A 17,912-nucleotide genomic window follows, 5' to 3' on the forward strand; every position below is an offset into this window, starting at 1 on the left:
TAAGATTTTGGGACTGCAGCAGTCAGTAGAATGACATTTTTGCAACAGTGTGAGTTCCGTTACATCTGGAATAAATCTAACACAGCATTTAATAAAATGATGATCCAACAGTCAAACATGGTGAGATGGTCTGGGGCTGCTCTGCTGCTTTTCAGACTTGCTGTAATTGATGCAACCATGAGTTCTGCTCTCTACCAGAAAATCCTGAAGGAGAACGTCCGGATGTCAGTTTATACCTTGAACTTCAAGATGAGCTTAAATAGTCCATTCATCATCAAACACCCTCCCATGAAGCCAAATTAAAACAACTCTGCATAGAAGAGTGGGCCAAAATGTATCCTCAATGAGACTCATTGTGAGTTATCACAAAAGCTTGATTGCAGTTTTTACTGTCAGTGGTGGCACAAGCTGTTATTAGCTTCAGGAGGCAATTATTTGTTCACACAGAAAAAGTAAGTGCATTTTGTATTTACTCAGGTTATCCTTGCCTAATATTTAAAATTCTTTGATGATCTGAAACATGTAAGTGTGATAAACATGCAAAAGCACTGCACTGCACTGCAGATACTGTTGGATGTTCATGAGACCATCATGCACTCACTCTGCAACAGGGATGTCATCTTCTACAGCGCTGTCAGGCCACTCAGGAGGAGGGAGGTTGATACTGTCTGACAGCCCTGGAGGAAAGTCTCCGCTGCTTGCTCTGAAGGACAAAGTCTCTTGTTGGGACATGGCCTCTTTATCTTGCCTGATAGAAACAGCTTCCTGATGAATGGCCTCGGCCTCCAACTGCTCGTCCAGGTCTGCGTGTGGGATGTAAAGTAACAGAGTCACTATGTGAACTTTTAACTGGAAAACATTGTTGTACGTACAACTGGACTTCCCACCGTCATAAACTTCCAGCATGGCTGAGCAGGAGACAGTGCCGAAGGCGTTGTGGACCACACACTTAAACAGGCCCGAGTCTTCAGGAAAGGCCTCGGTGATCACCAGCGTACACAGCTCCTCTGCAGGGGTTAACACAGCATCGGTAATCAAGACGCCAGGGCTGCAGTTTCACACATGATCAAAGACGCACTGCTCCATGTTTTACAGAAATACACCCCTATTATCAAATCAAATGGACCATATCAATTAAAGATGGAGGCCTTTTACGGTCTTAGACCAGTAGCACTGTTGTATAACAACATGTAAAATTCCCAGTGTTTCACTTTCTTTTAGTGGAAAGAACTTTTCCACTCTCATCACAGAGAGCTACTGCTATCGTAAGACGCCTCTTTGGTTTAATTACCTCACTTCGATCAGTACAGGAGGCCCTGGGTAATGACTTTACCATTAAGAAGACTTAAAATCTGATGATTCAGATATGAGGCTCAAATTAATAGTTCAGTGACTCTGGTCATGTGATCCACACTTATCATCTTGTAATACAAGCACCAGGAAGAACCAGGCTTAATACAATTTGCCTTCTTCTTTGCAGTTTTATCCCTCTATAAACTCGACACCATAAACCATCCAGGGCACATGTTTCACATCTCTGATCTTACAGGCTTTGGAAAGTTATTCACCTGCAGAGGGGAACATGGATTCTCTCGACACATAAGTAACTACACAGCTGGGTAATGAGTGCTGATTGTGAAAATGAGCATTTCTCCAGCATTTACATCTTTTATCCACTTGGAGCCGCCAGTGTGCTGAAGTGCTGAGTGTTCTCACTCTTACTCAAGCCAACAACTTCTACTCATCCACATTTCCCAGTCACGAATAAAAAAACAAAACAAAGAAAATTAAAATAACAACACAGAAACATCACTTTTAGTAATTTCAGAGACTTCGTTTTTTTGTTTTTTGTATCTTACAATGTCGAGTAGGTTTGACACTTTGGGGAAACGGCTTCTCTTTGAGTTTGAATGTAATTAACATCAGGTACTCACCCGGCACTGATGCAGAACTGGCCTCTGGAAGAATAAGCAAAGAGATGAGATCATTTCTGGAGAATTTACACGGTAATAATATTTTCAGAGTTGTATATATTGAATTCTGTTTCTGGATAGAAAACATCTAAGCGCCTCTAATCTGACCCATGTGAGCTGTTAACCGTGGGATAGAAAGGTGTTTGAGTGCAGGGTGTGGATCTTTACACACTCTTCAGAGGTGAGATCGAGGAGTGTATTTCTGCTGAATCCTTCATCCAAACCAGTTATCATAGTTTAGTATTTTCTAATTAGCTTTGATTTTGATTTTTTTGTATCCAGTTTAGTTGCAGTTAGTTTCCAGAGTAGCTTTTCCTACGTCAGTTTAGTTTTTATTGTTTGAAAATGTTTAATTTAGTTTCTACTAGTTTAAGTCTTTTTTTTTTAATGATTATTAAGGTCGCCTATGCAATAGCACACTTCTTATTATTCGTCGGATTTATTCTTCCCAGCCCCAGTCTGAAATTTCTTCTGCTGCGAAAGATCTGGTCATGTGAAATCTTGCTGCGAAACTCACCCCGCAGCTTTGAGACAACCCCCACATGTTATATCATTTCGTGCAGCTCGATTGGGAATGGTGAGCTATGACTTTGGGTAGCGATTTGTCGCACGGTTTCTGCAAAATTCCCAAAAAACTTTTTTTCCCCATTCATTTGAACGAGAAAGCACCCGAAAAAAAAGGCACCAACCCAAGTCACTGTGGGACCCTATCACTCGGCCATACTTCATTTAAACTTTATACGAGTCACAAGACTTTGGACTGAAATTCATTACAAGGATCAAGGTGGACTCATGATCTTCACCAGCAGCTCCCTCATCTTCAGAGCTCCACCGTAGGCCCGCCCCAGAAGATGGATAAGCCCAGCATTTCATGAACAGTCACGGACATCCCCACACAAGTTCATCTACTCAAACCTTTTGCCCTACATGTGTAATATATATATATATATCTATATATAGATATATATAGATATATATATAGATATATATAGATATATATATCTATATATATGTATATATATATATATATACATATAGATATATATATATATATATATATCTATATGTATATATAGATAGATATATCCATATATATCTATATATACATATAGATATATATAGATATATATATATATATATGTATATATATATATATATATATGTATATATATATATATATATATATATATATATATATGTATATATATATATATATATATATATATATGTATATATATATACATATAGATATATATATCAAAATGTAACTATCGTTGCCTTCTTTCATTCAGTGTCATCCTCAATGAGATAGGAGTAACGGTTTTCTCACAAATGCCATCAAAGTGCAGCCTCCTCCCTGTCTGTTCCCCATAGAGGTCCATTTAAAACGGCTCCCAAATTTCAGCTCAAATTTAAAATTGGGGGGCGTCTTTACACTGTCACCACATCAATATAATAAACTCTACAGATATGAAAATTGAATATTTTGTAGACTGGAAGTGGCTTTCGGTCACGGTGAAGAATTTTTTGCGATACATCTTTTCTATAAAACATTTGTTTCAGAGCTTAAATCCTGTTTGCCCTGTGTGTCTGACCCTAAGGTGCAGAAGAGTGTGTTCCATCACCCCCCCTCCTCCTCCTGCCACTCACAGGAGTTACTATAGTAACCGATCCTCACAGCTGTGCACTGATGACTGCAGATGACTGATGAGCCTGTTTAAAACTCAGCAGTTCTTTGCTCCAGTCATGTAGATCCTGATGTCTTCTGTCAACTGACCTGGCCGTAGCATGGGCATACTCAAAGTTTCTGAAGAAATTTCCGCTGTCTAGTTTTAATTACTGTCTCTTATAATGGTATGGAGGGCACATGTTAGAACCAAGATTTAGGAAAATCAGAGCAAGTATGAAAACACTCACTCTTGCGGAGTATCCTAAAATCATCGGAGTCCAGTATTTGCTCATCCTCTCTGTACCACATAACCTGCAGGGGCGGAGTCCCCCTCAGTCTGCACTCCAGGACCACCAGCTGACCCTTCACCGTAGACACGTCGTGGAGACACTGGCAGAGGGAGCAATGATGACCATGATCAAGAGAAGGTATGACAACAGGTTCATATGAGTATGGTTTCTGATTTTCTCTGTGCACTTTCATGAACAAATACAAGAATGCACATTTATTTTACCTTAACAAATGTGGGAGCGACTCCGCTGCCTGAGTGCTGCTGGTTGTAGATGGGACTCTGAGTCTGGGCAAATGTAATAATATAAATCACCTAATTTGTTTGAAAATCATTTGGCATATCTATTTCTTTATTTACAAAAAGGTCGCTTTCAACATTACAGGACATTAAAATGACATTTAGCTATTTAACCAGTTTATCCCCATAATGAAACATACTCGTGTGTTTTATCGAATGAGGTGAAATGACTCATTTTAATTAGCTGCAATTACCCTCTGAGGGCTGACACACAGCGGCTGCACCAGGCTGGAGTGTCTCTGACTGAGGAGAGTGGAGGAGGAGAGCTCACGAGTGGAGGATGCAGCAGCAGAGGAGGAGGAGATGGTCAGAGACATGGTGCTTGTCTTCTTCTGCACCTTCTGGACTCTAAGCACCAGTAATGAAATGAATAAATCTGTGTTTGGATGCTTCCTCGGGTTGTGAGGACATAAGTGTGTATACAGAGTCACACTGTGGGGATTCTTTCCTTATTGTTAAGGACAAAAAGTAAGTCTCCATCTTACAATCATTAGAAATTTAAAGTAAAGATTTAGGATAAAATTAGGTTAAATTGAGTCAAGTATTACTTATGGTTCATGAAAAGGAAACGTGTGTGTCAGTGTTTGTGTGCAGGTCTAACTTACTGTTCCATGTTCCAGGATGCAGTGACAGAGGTCCTGCAAAGACAAAGGGACACTCTCAAACATGCTGTGCTACAGTGTTGTAGAAATGAGTGTCTGCAGCTATGACTGAACACATACATTTCATTTTACAAAGCATGTGCACAGACTTTTAGCCGCTAATAAGATGTTAATCAAGAATTAGATTCCAACCCATTAAATCATATTAATTCAATGTTTTTTCCAACAGTTCGAAACACGGTTCAGTTTTTGTTTGCTTCTGCACACGAGTCACATGTGCAGTGGGGATGTAATTATGTGATCTCCTGCTGAATTTGTGAGTTTACTCACAAAGATGTGAACAGTCTCTAATTTGAAGGTAGTTTCATTTCATTTAATAAACATGACTTAATACTGGGCTTGGAAACCCTTGTTGGCGAGCACAGTGGTGAGGCGTTTCATGTAGTTGTTCAGCAGGTTTGCACACGTCTCAGGACGGATTTTGGTCCACTCCTCTTTACAGAAACTCTCTAAATCCTTTAGATTTCTTGGCTGCTGCTCAGCAACTCAAAGCTTCAGGTTCCTCCATAGATTTTCTGTCAGACTGAGCTCTGGAGACGGGCTCAGCCACTCCATGACATGGCGGTATGTTTTGGGTCAGTATCAGGCTGGAAGACCCATCCATGACCCATCTTCAATGTTCTGGCTGTGGGTTTTATGGTTCATTGCTCCATCCATTGGCCTCTTAATGGGGCTTAGGGTTAGTGTAGTCAAGCTGTCCTGTACCCTTAGCAGAAAAACAGGTTCAAACAGGTGTGCTGGAGTGTTGGGATGGTGTTCTTTGGGTCACACACATTCTCACATTTTTGATTTCTGCCAACCCTTCACTGAATCATTTATATGTTCACTGGCAAACTTAAACCAGATCTGTATATGTGCCTTCTTGAGCAGGGTGACTTTGCATTGCAAAATTTCAATCCATTATAGCACACCGATGGTCTTTTAGTCCAGTCCAGCCTTGTGCAGGTCTACAGCCTTGTCCCTGACGTCCTTTGGCAGCTCTCTGGTGTTGCCCATGGTGATGGAGAGGTTGGAATGGAAGAAACTGATTATGTGGATGGGTGTGCTTTATACATACGAGCTGTAACTGATCGACTGGTAGGTTGATTGAGCCAATCTGTGGGAGCTTGTTCTGACTGCATTTTAGGGGATGAAATACTTCTTTCTTTCTTTGGTCGATAGCCTGTCTCTTTCCATTAAATTGCAACAAGCATAAAATTTAAAAACTATTCATTTCCTTGTACGTGAGCAGACTTAAAAATTCAGCCAGAGATCAAATAATTATTTCCTGGATTGTAAGCCTCCTTTCTGCTGTCTTTCTGTTTTGTTTCAACCATCAAATAAGTAACACATTTTTGGATTAATGCTGAACATGTGTAGGCCTATAAACAAAACTGATGTCGGCACTGGTATCAGTAAAATCTTAAAAGTTCTGAGAGCATCCCTGGCCAGAAAACGCCTCAGACAAATGCTTGAGATTAAAGCTGGATGAGCCCCTGTTTAAAAAAGACACAGAGTCGGGTGTTGATTAAAACAACATCTTGGCAGGACTGTACGTCACGTCACGATCAATGAACGTCCACAAAGCCTATGTAATTATGAGATTTCACGTCTAGTGAGTCTTTAGACAGGTTTAATTTATAGACTGTATAAAAAAGATGTGCCTTAAATCTGCATTCTTCCAAATGGCCAGAATGGGGAGAATTATCTTACTGCAACAAGAAGAAGTTTTGTCCAAATGATAGTAAAACAGATAATAAGGCAGGATGGAGCTACTTTGTAACTGACGAGTTGCTAAAACGAGTGTGCAGTGCTGTTCGTTTCACAGTCACTTCCACCCCTCATTTATAATACTGAACTCAAAGCTTCAAAACAGGATTTCACAACTAATTAACACACAACACTTTGTTTGCCTTGAATTCAATTTTACAGCCACATTTGCCTCAACGCAAATTATATTGTAAGGTAAAGACCTTAGAGAGAAAACCCAACAATCAGACAATCCCCTCTGAGGAAGACCTTGGCAACAGTGGGAAGGAAAAACTCCCTTTTAACAGGAAGAAACCTCCAGCAGTTATATTTAATACAGCTAAATTCAAGCTTGATTACATACATTTCTATTGTGTTGTTTCTTTCAGGTGGTGATATACAAACACAGTAATGTTTTGTATTACTATTTATCATCCCCAAACAAATGAATGGTCACGCACGCTTACACAGACTCAAAGTTAGACGTGGAAACAAATAAGCTTAAACGCTTGAGCTCACACACTGGATTCCTCAAACACGGCACCAAATCACTCTTGTACCAGGTCACTGTTTCTCCATCACTTTGTTTGGCAACAGCATGGCCATATCTGAGCTAACTGAAGGCATAAGGAGACTCATACACCCAAAAGACTCCCTCAGATCTCAGCCTTCCGGCCTTGGGAGGTCTGTCTTGGTTTCAGAGAAGGAGCTGCCTGAGGTTCAGGTTTCTGGGCTAAATTAAACTTTGTCACCTCCTAAGCACTGCACAGACTGTCTGAGCTGTGATAAATCAAAGCGTCTCCATGTCGAAGTCGCAGAGGTAAAGAGAACTCTTTACTCTAGAATTAAATGTCATATACATTTAATCTACAACAGTACATCTGAGCTGGCTTACTATTTGTACTAGTTGTGCTACATGGGGGTCACAGCAGTCAAATAAACACAGCCTAAACATTGTCTAAATGAGAGGATCAACGCTTAAGAAAGAAGAAACAACTAAGGCATGTATGACATCCGTGTGTACATCCAGTTTTCCCCTCACATAATCACTCCAAACAGCTGTGTGTGCGCGTACTAAAGCCCACTGCTGATACAACAGCAACTGTTGCTAAACCCTTTGTATCAATTGTCTCTCTTATATAACTGCAGAATTTGTGGCAGCGACAACAGGACGCATTCATGCAGTGCAACAAATCCACTACCTGGCAAGCAACAGACGGACAGAGGCACACAAGCAGTGGCAGCCAAGTTCAGTGACGTCCCAAACAAGGATGTAACATTGATATTATCCGACGATGGGCAAATCAAAGACACTGGTGACAGTGGCATCCTTTTTGGTTTAGTGTAGGTGAAAACTGAGCAGCATTAGACACTACATTTCCCATAATGCAACTTGCTGGAGGCTTCTCCCTCCCTCCCTGGGTGTCCCATGTCGACTGTCATGCCTTCAGATTATTACGTTTTTCTAAGTGCCTAAAGTTTAAAGTGAGACGAAAGGACTGACAGAAGATGTTAAAACATGAATCCAAAGGAGAGCAAACATCATCACTAGATTGTCCTGAAGCTTATTGCCAGTTGGCCTTTAGCAGCCCTCAAAGAGGAAAGATGCTACCCATCTCAGACCTCCTGTTTCCCTGAAACAGGAGGTCTGAGATGCAGTATGAAGCCATACCCAGTAAAACATGGTGGAATTAGGCCCAGCTAGACAGGAGTTTGGTGGGCTCCTACACCAGAGCTCTGAATACAGTGACTGGAATATTTTTTGTTTCAAAGTCATTTGAAGTAATTGTAATATTGTACACAAAGGATCTGAAGAACAAACAAAGACACACCAAATCTAAAATAACACAAAACACACAAAAGCAGACCAAACTGCTACAAAGAACCACAAAACCATAACTTGCAAATTGATTCTTCTTTTTCTGCTGTTCCACGCACACATTTATACCTGAGTTTACGTTCGAGCCTGCTCTGCTCCTGTCATAAGTGAGAGTATATCAGCCCCGGACTGTTCTGCCTCTAGCTTCAACCTGTTTTTGGATCTACGGTCTAAGAAACACGTTGTCCCACCACAAATATCTCCATACACACCTACAGCCTGCAGGGCTGTATTTCTCTGTGTGGTGAGAAGCATTAATACAGTACAATGCATATATAAAATCACATATCGTTAGACCAATCGTAGGTCCCTATTCCTGCAGACTGCTACTCTGAACATTTGCATGTAATTTGTCAATATGGCTTGCTAATGCGTATGGCACACGACTCTGTGTTGCTCACTGATGTGTCAATGAAAAACCATGGCTGGTATTTTTAACAGCATGTTGAGCCCACTGATTCTGTAACACGGGGAAAGAGGAAGATGGCTGCACTCTGTCTGAGTTCAATATTCCAGTAAGTGCATTTCCAGTGCACCTGTTCTCACCTGACAGGAGAAAGCCAGCCTTTGGAGATGAGTCATGGTGATGACTGTTTGTCATTTGGTTTGCTATTAAACACAGTGAGTGGTGATAGTTAATAGGTGCCATGAACGTATCCTCCTACATGTGTTATTAGCATAAATGATCTATTTTATACACTAACAGCATGTATAGATGTGTTATTTACAGTTATCAAAGAAAACTGAGCTGTCCTGCAGTCGATGAGGAGATTCTGACAAACAGGAAGAAACAGTCAGCCTTGCTCATTTAAACAGACCCCTCATTACAGCTGTACACAACACCATGAAGCTTTCAGCCACTAGCAGCTCTCAGCTGTGGACAGGAGTGGCACATTAGAGCAGAAATCCAGAATGAAGTGGACCGTGTTAAAATTAGCTAACAACGCAAGCTTTATATAAACCTGTGGGCTTTGAAAGGTACCCTCTAAAAATCTAGAGTAATGTATTAGCCACTGAATGTAGGAGGTTTATAACAGGCTAAGCAAAATGCACAAACACAAACATCATGTTAAACTTTTTCTATATGACCCACATGACATCTCTGTGACCAGACCAAGAGCACACCAGCAAAGAGAAAAGATACAAAAAGGCACACACTGTTGCTTTACTCAGCTATAATGATAAAAGTAGCATTACATGATGCATACTGCACACAGTTATTATTAGTTATTTATGAAAAACTGAAATTATAAATCTAGTACTATTCATTGTTGTACATTAGGAAATATATTTAATGTACACAAATACATGGGTCTTTCCAGGAATATCTTTGTAATTAATAGATAGAAGACTCTTAAGTAAGTGAATGTAGCATTAGTGTCAGTTTATACTGTATATGGTTTGATTGATATACCTTTATTAATCCCACAGGGGGAAATTTCATAAGGCTGCCGACCTATTGCACGCAATGGCGGCGCCATCTTACCCTCCGACCATACATACATTACACAAACATCACATGGGGAAGACAGGTCAGAGGGGTATAACATGGAAAAGCACAACATGAGGAAAGATAAGGAGAAAAAATAACTCCCCCCAGACTGAGCTCCAACAGGGAGATCAGTTTGAGAACAGAAAAAAAAAACCACCTCTGCACATAGCACATGAAAAAACTCTTAATACACCAAAGAAACACATGACAAGCAACAGGGGTGGGTAAAGGGTGAGAGACAGCCGATTTAGACAGTACATCCGGGCCTGCAGCCTGTGCGCTGGTCTCCATGATCCACCGTCAGCATCGGAAGGGAATAAGCGTCGAAGGCGTTTGGAAAGGGAGGGGGGATGAGTGTGTGCATATCAGTGTATATGTATGTGTGTGTGTGTCCAGAGTTCAGCTGAGACAGTGTCCTTCGCCCTGCCAGGCTAAGTAAACAGTCTTCCAGCCAACCCAGGTGGCCTTGTATGATGTTTTATCATAGCAGCAGGATATGATAAGGAATTAAATTGTATCTTCTCTAACAGCATGAATCTTGGTTCACTCTGAGACTGTTCAGATACAGCAGTAATTTAAGCTAAATGCTAATATTGGTAACAATGGTTGTTTTGGTGCGTTCCAAAATAAGTCAGAATTCAGAAATTTGAAATTCCTAGTTGGAAATTTTTTGTGGAATTCAGATTTCCTCCTCGGAAAGTCAGAGCAGACCAACATACCCAAAATAGTTGTTGGGTATGTTGGTCTGTAAAGTTGTGGGGATGGAGCTGGACTCCCTTAAGGTGGTGACGGAGAGGCAGATGTTGTCCAAGATGAAAAAACAATGTTGGATAACACCTCCCACCGACTCCATGACTGAGATTACCAAAAAGCACCACTGAACGACACAGGAAATCATTCCTGCCTGTGGCCATCTCCCTGTACAACTCATCTACTTAACACGTATACTGCAATAGCTACACCCTTTTTGCACACGCTCTTCTTTCTTATTCAGCCATTTATCAATAAGTGACACACACACACACACACATATATATTGTATGTATTGTGCTATTTCTTACTTAGTGTATGATCTGTCTTTGTTACTGTTTGTACTGGAGCATTGTAACCCCTACGGATCAATAAAGTATTCTGATTCTGATTGTTAGCCAAGATGGTAGCACTGAACAGTAATAAAACTGTAAACTTTTAATCTGTATGAACGTGTTTAAAAAAACATTTTATGCTGTATTGCTAGTGATAATTAAATGCCTTTATCTTGCTAAGAACCAAAAAAATTACAAGTTACGACATCCAAGTTCCGAGGTAGCGGGAACACTGTAGCGGGTTTCTAGTGGGTGTGGCAGGTTAGCATGCTAACACTTGCCAACTAGAATTCAACAGAAAGTAAAAATTTTCAGTTCAACTTTATAAACCAGTTTAATCAAGACACTTTCTATTGTAAGGTAAACCTCCTACAGCATTAGAGAGAAATGCCCAACAATCAGCTAACTGTCGTATACCTGAGACTGGAATACTAACCAGAGCCGTATTTAAACATAACAGACTTACTGAAAATTATCCACTTTCCTAGCAAAATATACAGCCATGAGTGGTGGCTTAAGACTTTTGACTTATCCTGAATAGATATTCTCTGTATAACAAGACAACTTAATTCATGGAAATGAATGTATTCCAATGTAAAGGCCCCAGTTTGAGATTCAAATGTCTGGTGCAGCTTAATTTTTTAATCAAGAGGTGATTTCAAAGGCCAACTCTTTGTAAAGGGACTACTGATAACAAAGAGAAATTACATTTTGAATTTTTTCAGTTGCATGACTCCAGAAACCGTCCTAGTCCTCAACCTATGACTCTCCAATTCTCCTACCTCCTCAGCTTGGCTGTGCACAGGACCAAATTAGCGCAGACTGGGTCACCTGATCTCTCTTTTGGCCAACCAGAACCCAGTGGCTGAACACAGTGTCACACAGGCATGCCAGGCTTGTACACACACACAGCTCAAATTTGGCTGGTATGTCTTATGTTGCCTCACACTGCAGGACATGTAACTGACACAGTTCCTTTTTTACTTATACCCTTTAAATTCCCCTCTTCATTTGCTGCACTGGATATCCGATGTGGATAGTTTGCACCAATGTCCTTGAGTTTGCCTGTATACTTTTCAAAGACTATCATTGTGCTAATTTAAAGATGTGCAATGGGATGTTCTCTTTTGATACATGCCGTTTTGTAACAGTAACTACAAAGAATCTTTAGTGGTGTCACTGGAAGCTGAAGGCAGCCAGGGGAAAGTACGTAGGTAGATCAACAGATGGATAGGCAAGTAGAAAGGTAGGTTATTAGATAAGCAGGTAGGTAGGAAGCTACGTAGCTACATAGGTTGGTAGTTAGAATAATAGCGTGTCGAGGTAACTATTGTCAATGAAATATAGCTAGATAGCACATGACGCAGCATATAAATTATAAATAACTTTAGACAGATCATTCCAGCTGTCCTCTTCCTTCTCACTGCAAACTCAGTCACTCCAGGACTGCCTGCAGTATCAGTAGCATGCAGTATCAGGATCCCATTGGCCATGGACCAAATGAATTACACAATTTGATTATCTGATTAACTTGACTTTTGCTTTCTCTCTTCTTTGAATCCTGACAAGGAGCAGGGCTTGAAGCATGCCACACATGCTGGACTTACACTTTTGCGAAACTTTCTGGATGTCTCTACCGAAAAGCAAATGATCTGAAATGCAAGCTGGGTTGCACAAGTTCCTCCATGCTGTGATTGTGTGTCATATGCTTCTAGCTTAATTTAGACAAGCAACAGGCAGCTCTGCATCCTCAACACAATCTTTAACCCATCTGAAGTGAACTTCCGCAAAAATATACCCATCCTTACCTGTCTGCTCTATCCCCAGCAGGCTACAAAACCAAGAATAACAACAAATATATTGATCCAACAAGCAGAAAATCCAAGTGCTAAAACCAAAACTGCTATATGACTGTGTGGCTGCCAGTCATGGCTTGGTCACTGGACGCTCCTGCTTTGGGTGAGCTGACACACACATTTACACACAAGCAGGGGCTCGTGTGTGTGTGTTGAAGAGGTTGGGGTGTGGGACGGGGTTAGGAGGGAATCTGAGGAGGGGGGTGAGAGGAAGCCATGTGGGGTTCGGTTAGAGGGGTACGGAAGGAGCAAATTTAAAGCAGAGGGAAGTGTTAATTAATGGTCAAAGAGAACAGGGAAGCTCAAGTCTGCCCCAGCCGGTGCCTCATGCCTTTGTGCTAATGCGCACAGCTAATGCCAAATCCAAATGACCATGGATAGCTGGCACAGAGCTAGCTTGTTGCACGTTGCTGCACAAACTATAAAGATATATTGTTCCATCTGAAATTACAAAAAGTGGTGGAGGCATCATGAACGGGCCAAACTTCATCCAAGTGTGAGAGACAGGGGCCAGAAAACCTGCAACTGGTGCCAGTGAGTCTTTGGGTAGAAACCTGAGAACCAGAGAGAGTCGGACAGACAGAGGGAGACGTGAATACACAACCTTGGAAAACAGATCACACTCAAGCTCAGCTCATCAGGGCTTTATTCATCATATTTCACATAGATCTAACCAATGTTCCCTCTAATTTTTTATGTGTCTGAGCGAACACACAAACTCCCTGAGCGTCCCTTGGACCACTGTGAGCAACAGCAGACGTGTGCACTGTGGTCACGCCAGCATCGAATCCATCCAAGTTACATGGTTTATTAAAATAATCAAATTACAGCATTTACATTTATGTTAGACTACTTTTAATTAACTGCGTTAGCTCACAACTACAATGAAAATGTAAAAAAAATCTTGTTCATGACCTGTGTAGTATGTTAACACTATTGGAAGTAAAAATAACTTGAACTCCAATTTTGAAAACACAACTTTCTTTCTTTCTTTCTATTATAAAGCTCTGACTTGTATTATGAGTCTGAGTCTGTGGTCTGGGAGAGAGTCCTGTAACTCTCTGTCTGCAAAATACAGTATATAATGACCAATGTTGGGCAATTAATTATATAGTTACTTCTTCAAAAAAGTAACTGAGTTTTGCAAACAACAAAGTTTTTTGCAGCTGTTTACCTAAAAATGCTGCCAAGGCGTTTTGTGCCACAAAAAATAATTTCTGTCCACTATGAGATAAAGGAGAACAACAGCCTGATACCTGCAGGCCTGACAACAGGAGATGTATCACGTTACACTGTCCCAGCAGGAGGCGCCAAACCAACTCGCACGACTTCCAGACCGCCAGTTTAAGACTGAGGCAGGCGCCTCATTGGTCACTTTACACGCAGACGTGTAGAACTGACCAATGAGGCGCCTGCGTTTAGATGTGACCAACTGTGTTCACAGTTTGATTTGTTCCACATGTTGCAGCTTGTTTACTTCAATTTAATCTTCACAGTGCCGCGTTTCTATGATGTCATCGTTTGTGTAATCTGATGTGTAATCCCAGAGTCTCACTGAAGCCGGCTCTCTGTCACTTAGTCTCTTCTAACTTTATTTAAACACATCCGCAGGAACAGCGCTGCGGGTTACCTGTTACTGATTCTCGTGACGCCTTCCTCCTTTACCTGTGTGAGCTTCATCGAGTATTTGAACTGACAGGTTCGAGAAGGATGCTGATGTGAGATATCAGATTAGACTTGTTGGAAACATTAAAATATCATAAAAACATTTTTGACCGCTTGTGAGTCATTTTACATTCAAACACGTGTGATCAAACTTCCTGTTACATAAAGAGAACGACTCAGCTCTCAGTCTGTCAAGTACAAACTGATACAGCGCCCTCTCCTGGCTGCAGAGGACGCTGCACGCAGGCTGAAAAAGTCAGAGTCGCTGATGTTAGCACAGCCCCGAACTGAGCTCCAATCACCTACAGGCGACCGCATCACATGGCCCTCCTCAGCCGCAGTTTTTACAGTAAAGTCTGCCTGACATGTCCTGTAGGAGGTCATGTGATCGTTGTCTCTGTAACCTGAATGGCCACCTTGAGTCGACTGCTGGCGTGCTGTGAATGGAGAGAGATCATGTGACTCCACCTTTCGGTCCTCAGACATCATAGGGCCTCTCCTCTTCCTCCTGCTCTTCCTTCATGGTCTTCTTGATGAAGGCGGAGGACAGCTCCTGCGATGGCGTGCAAACTCCCTGCAGCGTCTGCCTCCTTCTCACCGCGGGCTGGCCGGCAGCATCTGAGTCTGGAGAGCCTGCAGCGGAGGAGCCATCCCCTCTGCCGGCTCCTGCTGCTCTGCTCCAGAGTCTCCACGGAGCCTCTCGCCATCCAGACCGCTTCCGGGATGATGATGTGATCCAAATGCCTGGTCTCCACGGCAACCAAAGTGAGTGGGGGGGTGGTCTGGAACTTCCTGGGTCTCTGCGATGCTGCTGGACAGGAAGCTGGTCTCCAGAGACTTCAGGACCTGCAGGTCGAAGTCAGCGTAGAGCGGCTCGGGCAGGTCAGGAGACTCTGAGCGCTCCTCGAACGAGTCCTGCTGGACCTCCATGGGCTGGAGACACACACGAGACACACCAGAACACAGAGAGATGGGATCGGTCCCAAGGTTAAACCCCGCCCCCCCCCAGTGTTTACTACAGGCTCACGAGTGAGACGAGAGGAAGTACAGAGTACTTACAAAGTACATGGACAGAGTTCTCCGGTCGTGTAGTTTCCTCTGCAGGGGAAGACAAAGTACAGATGACGAGTTTGTGCATTTGACCTGTGAGAGTTTACTGAGCATGTCTGAGAAACAGCTGAGAGAGTTGGACTCTAACCAGCGTCTTTTTGGCCGACAGCATGCTGCTGTTGTTCTCCTCTGATGGGGACGAGCGGCATCGTTCCGAACTTCTGCTTGGAGATGTCAGAGGAGGAGTGGCGGTGCAGCGCCGGAAGACCCGGGTCATTGTTTGCAACAGAAGCACATCCATGATGGCCAGCACAGGAGCGACGGCTGATCCCAGACCAGCGTGCAGGTAAACGTACCTGAGCTCTGAGAAGGCTCGTGATCCAATCCCACAGCTCGGCCTCGCTGCTGCAGCACAGGTACCTGCTGGAGGGGAGGGGCAGATACTTTTGATTTCATGCAAAAGTGAAACACTCAGAGCTTTTATTTTAATGCACGACGTCCACGTGTGACTGAGTCAAACATCAGCTGCTGCAGGTGAGTGTGACGCTGAGGAGGACAGGTGAGGCCTGATACTTACAGCTGGTGTTTGTCTGACATCACTGTGAAGCCCCACCTGCACAGGAAACACACAAGACATCAGATAATGGCCATCAGCCTCTGAGGCTCACTGCTCAGTTCAGACTGCAGGAGTGTGTGTGTGTGTGAGTGTGTGTGCGTGTGTGTGCATGCGAGTCTGTGTGTGTCTATGTGCATGTGAGAGTGTGTGTGTGCGCTTGTGAGTATGAGCGCATGTGAGTGTGTGTGTGCATGTGAGTCTGTGTGTGTCTGTGTGCATGTGCGAGTGTGTGCGTGTGCATGTGAGTGTGTGCGTGAGTGTGTATGTGTCTGCATGTGAGTGTGTGTGTGTCTGTGTATGTGTGTATGTGTGAGTGTGTGTGCATGTGTGTCACTGTGCATGTGTTACTGCATGTGTGTGTTTGTGTGCGTGTGGGCGCGAGTGTGTGCATGTGTGTCAGTGTGCGTGCATGTGCGAGTGCATGTGAGTGTGTTTTTGTGTGCATATGTGTGTGTGTGCGTGTGAGTGTGTGTGAGTGACTCAAACCTGATGTGCTGCAGTGATCCGCTGGGTGAGAGTAGCGGGCGTCAGAATTGTTGACGAGGTGAGCTGACTCCGCCTTCGACTCGCTGCGGTCCGAGTGACTGACGTGCTCTCCCAGCAACACGCTGCATACACCATCACACACAATATAGCTTTGTGTCATCACAAAGGTTCTCTGTGTCAGCTCGCCGAGCTGACACACTGATAACAACTTTACAGCACCATTGTGAATATAACTTTATGCTAGCTGTATAACAGAAAGAATATTATGACATGAAAATGTTATCTTTGTGCAGATTTTGCGTTGTCTAAGAAATATATACTTTTCTCCTGTCCAAGATAGCTTTAAATATATTATTTATGCTGTTTATGTTTTGATCGAGAGGCTTTTTTGGGGCAGCTAAAGAGGGGAAGTCTATCTTATTGCCAACCTCTGGCTGTATCTTGGTCTTATTACCCGGCAAAACCCAGTACGCAGGTTCATTGGTAACAGTCCTTGTGCCACGGATCAACACTATTAAGCAGAAGAGCAGCGACATGGGTGCAGGTGTCCGCGACTCCGGCCATACAGGTGCAGTGGGCGGCTTCAACCTTCCCTGTGATGCTAACAATGACCCATGGCTGCAATGCTGGTTCATTCAGTCTTTCGGAGTGCAGTACCTGAAACACACACAGACAAAGTTAATTTAAAGACAAAAACTTTATTGAGCCTAGGCCAACACAAATGTGTTTTATCAAACATTTATCAGAAATGTAACAAATAAAGTGTTTAGAAAGTTAGCACATGCATGTAATTTTTTAGCTTTTTATGTATCCATCTATAGAACGCTGCGTGTTATATTCTAAGTCTGCCTGTTTTTTTCTTTGTTTTTTTTAAGAAACCTGCCAGCAAAAAATGACCCTAAAGTATGTAATGCAAGGATGTAATCACTTTAAAGATAAAGTTGAACTTTATGCTTTCTCTAAGTGACAATTATGGACACCTAATATGATAAGAAGAGTCTGCAGGTCGGGCTCGTAGCTGAAAAATAGCTTTACTTTGTTGTCTGGGTCAACTTTGCTTTCGAGAGACAGAGAGAGGCGTTGAAAGGCTGCTCCAACGGAACTTATTGTTTCGGAGGAAAACACGAACACAGTGTACAGTCGAGTCTTAATAGCTTACTTA

At 42.5% G+C, this 17,912-nt stretch overlaps 2 protein-coding genes and 1 long non-coding RNA gene across 3 annotated transcripts in view; all 3 read right to left on the minus strand.

Annotated features, from left to right (window-relative positions):
• Positions 1-13,036, minus strand: part of myot (myotilin) — a 29,808-nt gene extending 16,772 nt beyond the window's left edge. The window contains exons 1-8 of the mRNA XM_063499892.1: positions 12,886-13,036; positions 4,837-4,869; positions 4,426-4,579; positions 4,157-4,219; positions 3,891-4,032; positions 1,935-1,958; positions 888-1,007; positions 602-803 (exon numbers count right to left, since the gene is read on the minus strand). Coding sequence (XP_063355962.1) covers positions 602-803; positions 888-1,007; positions 1,935-1,958; positions 3,891-4,032; positions 4,157-4,219; positions 4,426-4,579; positions 4,837-4,844 — 713 coding nt within the window. The 5' untranslated portion in view covers positions 4,845-4,869; positions 12,886-13,036. The remainder of the gene's footprint in view (positions 1-601; positions 804-887; positions 1,008-1,934; positions 1,959-3,890; positions 4,033-4,156; positions 4,220-4,425; positions 4,580-4,836; positions 4,870-12,885) is intronic.
• Positions 13,037-13,620: 584 nt separating this feature from the next.
• LOC134637610 (arf-GAP with Rho-GAP domain, ANK repeat and PH domain-containing protein 3-like) lies at positions 13,621-15,914 on the minus strand. Its single transcript, XM_063488069.1, has 3 exons — positions 15,797-15,914; positions 15,658-15,696; positions 13,621-15,531 (listed from the first exon to the last, which is right to left on the minus strand). Exons 1-3 carry the CDS (start codon positions 15,818-15,820, stop codon positions 15,193-15,195), a joined length of 402 nt encoding a protein of 133 aa, XP_063344139.1. The 5' UTR covers positions 15,821-15,914; the 3' UTR covers positions 13,621-15,192.
• Positions 15,915-15,921: 7 nt separating this feature from the next.
• LOC135932235 (uncharacterized) lies at positions 15,922-17,391 on the minus strand. Its single transcript, XR_010573352.1, has 4 exons — positions 17,205-17,391; positions 16,751-16,872; positions 16,226-16,261; positions 15,922-16,071 (listed from the first exon to the last, which is right to left on the minus strand). It is a non-coding gene; the product is annotated as an uncharacterized LOC135932235 (long non-coding RNA).
• Positions 17,392-17,912: the final 521 nt, after the last annotated feature.

Source organism: Pelmatolapia mariae, linkage group LG2 (genome assembly GCF_036321145.2).
Source record: "Pelmatolapia mariae isolate MD_Pm_ZW linkage group LG2, Pm_UMD_F_2, whole genome shotgun sequence".
Classification (NCBI taxonomy): Eukaryota; Metazoa; Chordata; class Actinopteri; order Cichliformes; family Cichlidae; genus Pelmatolapia; species Pelmatolapia mariae.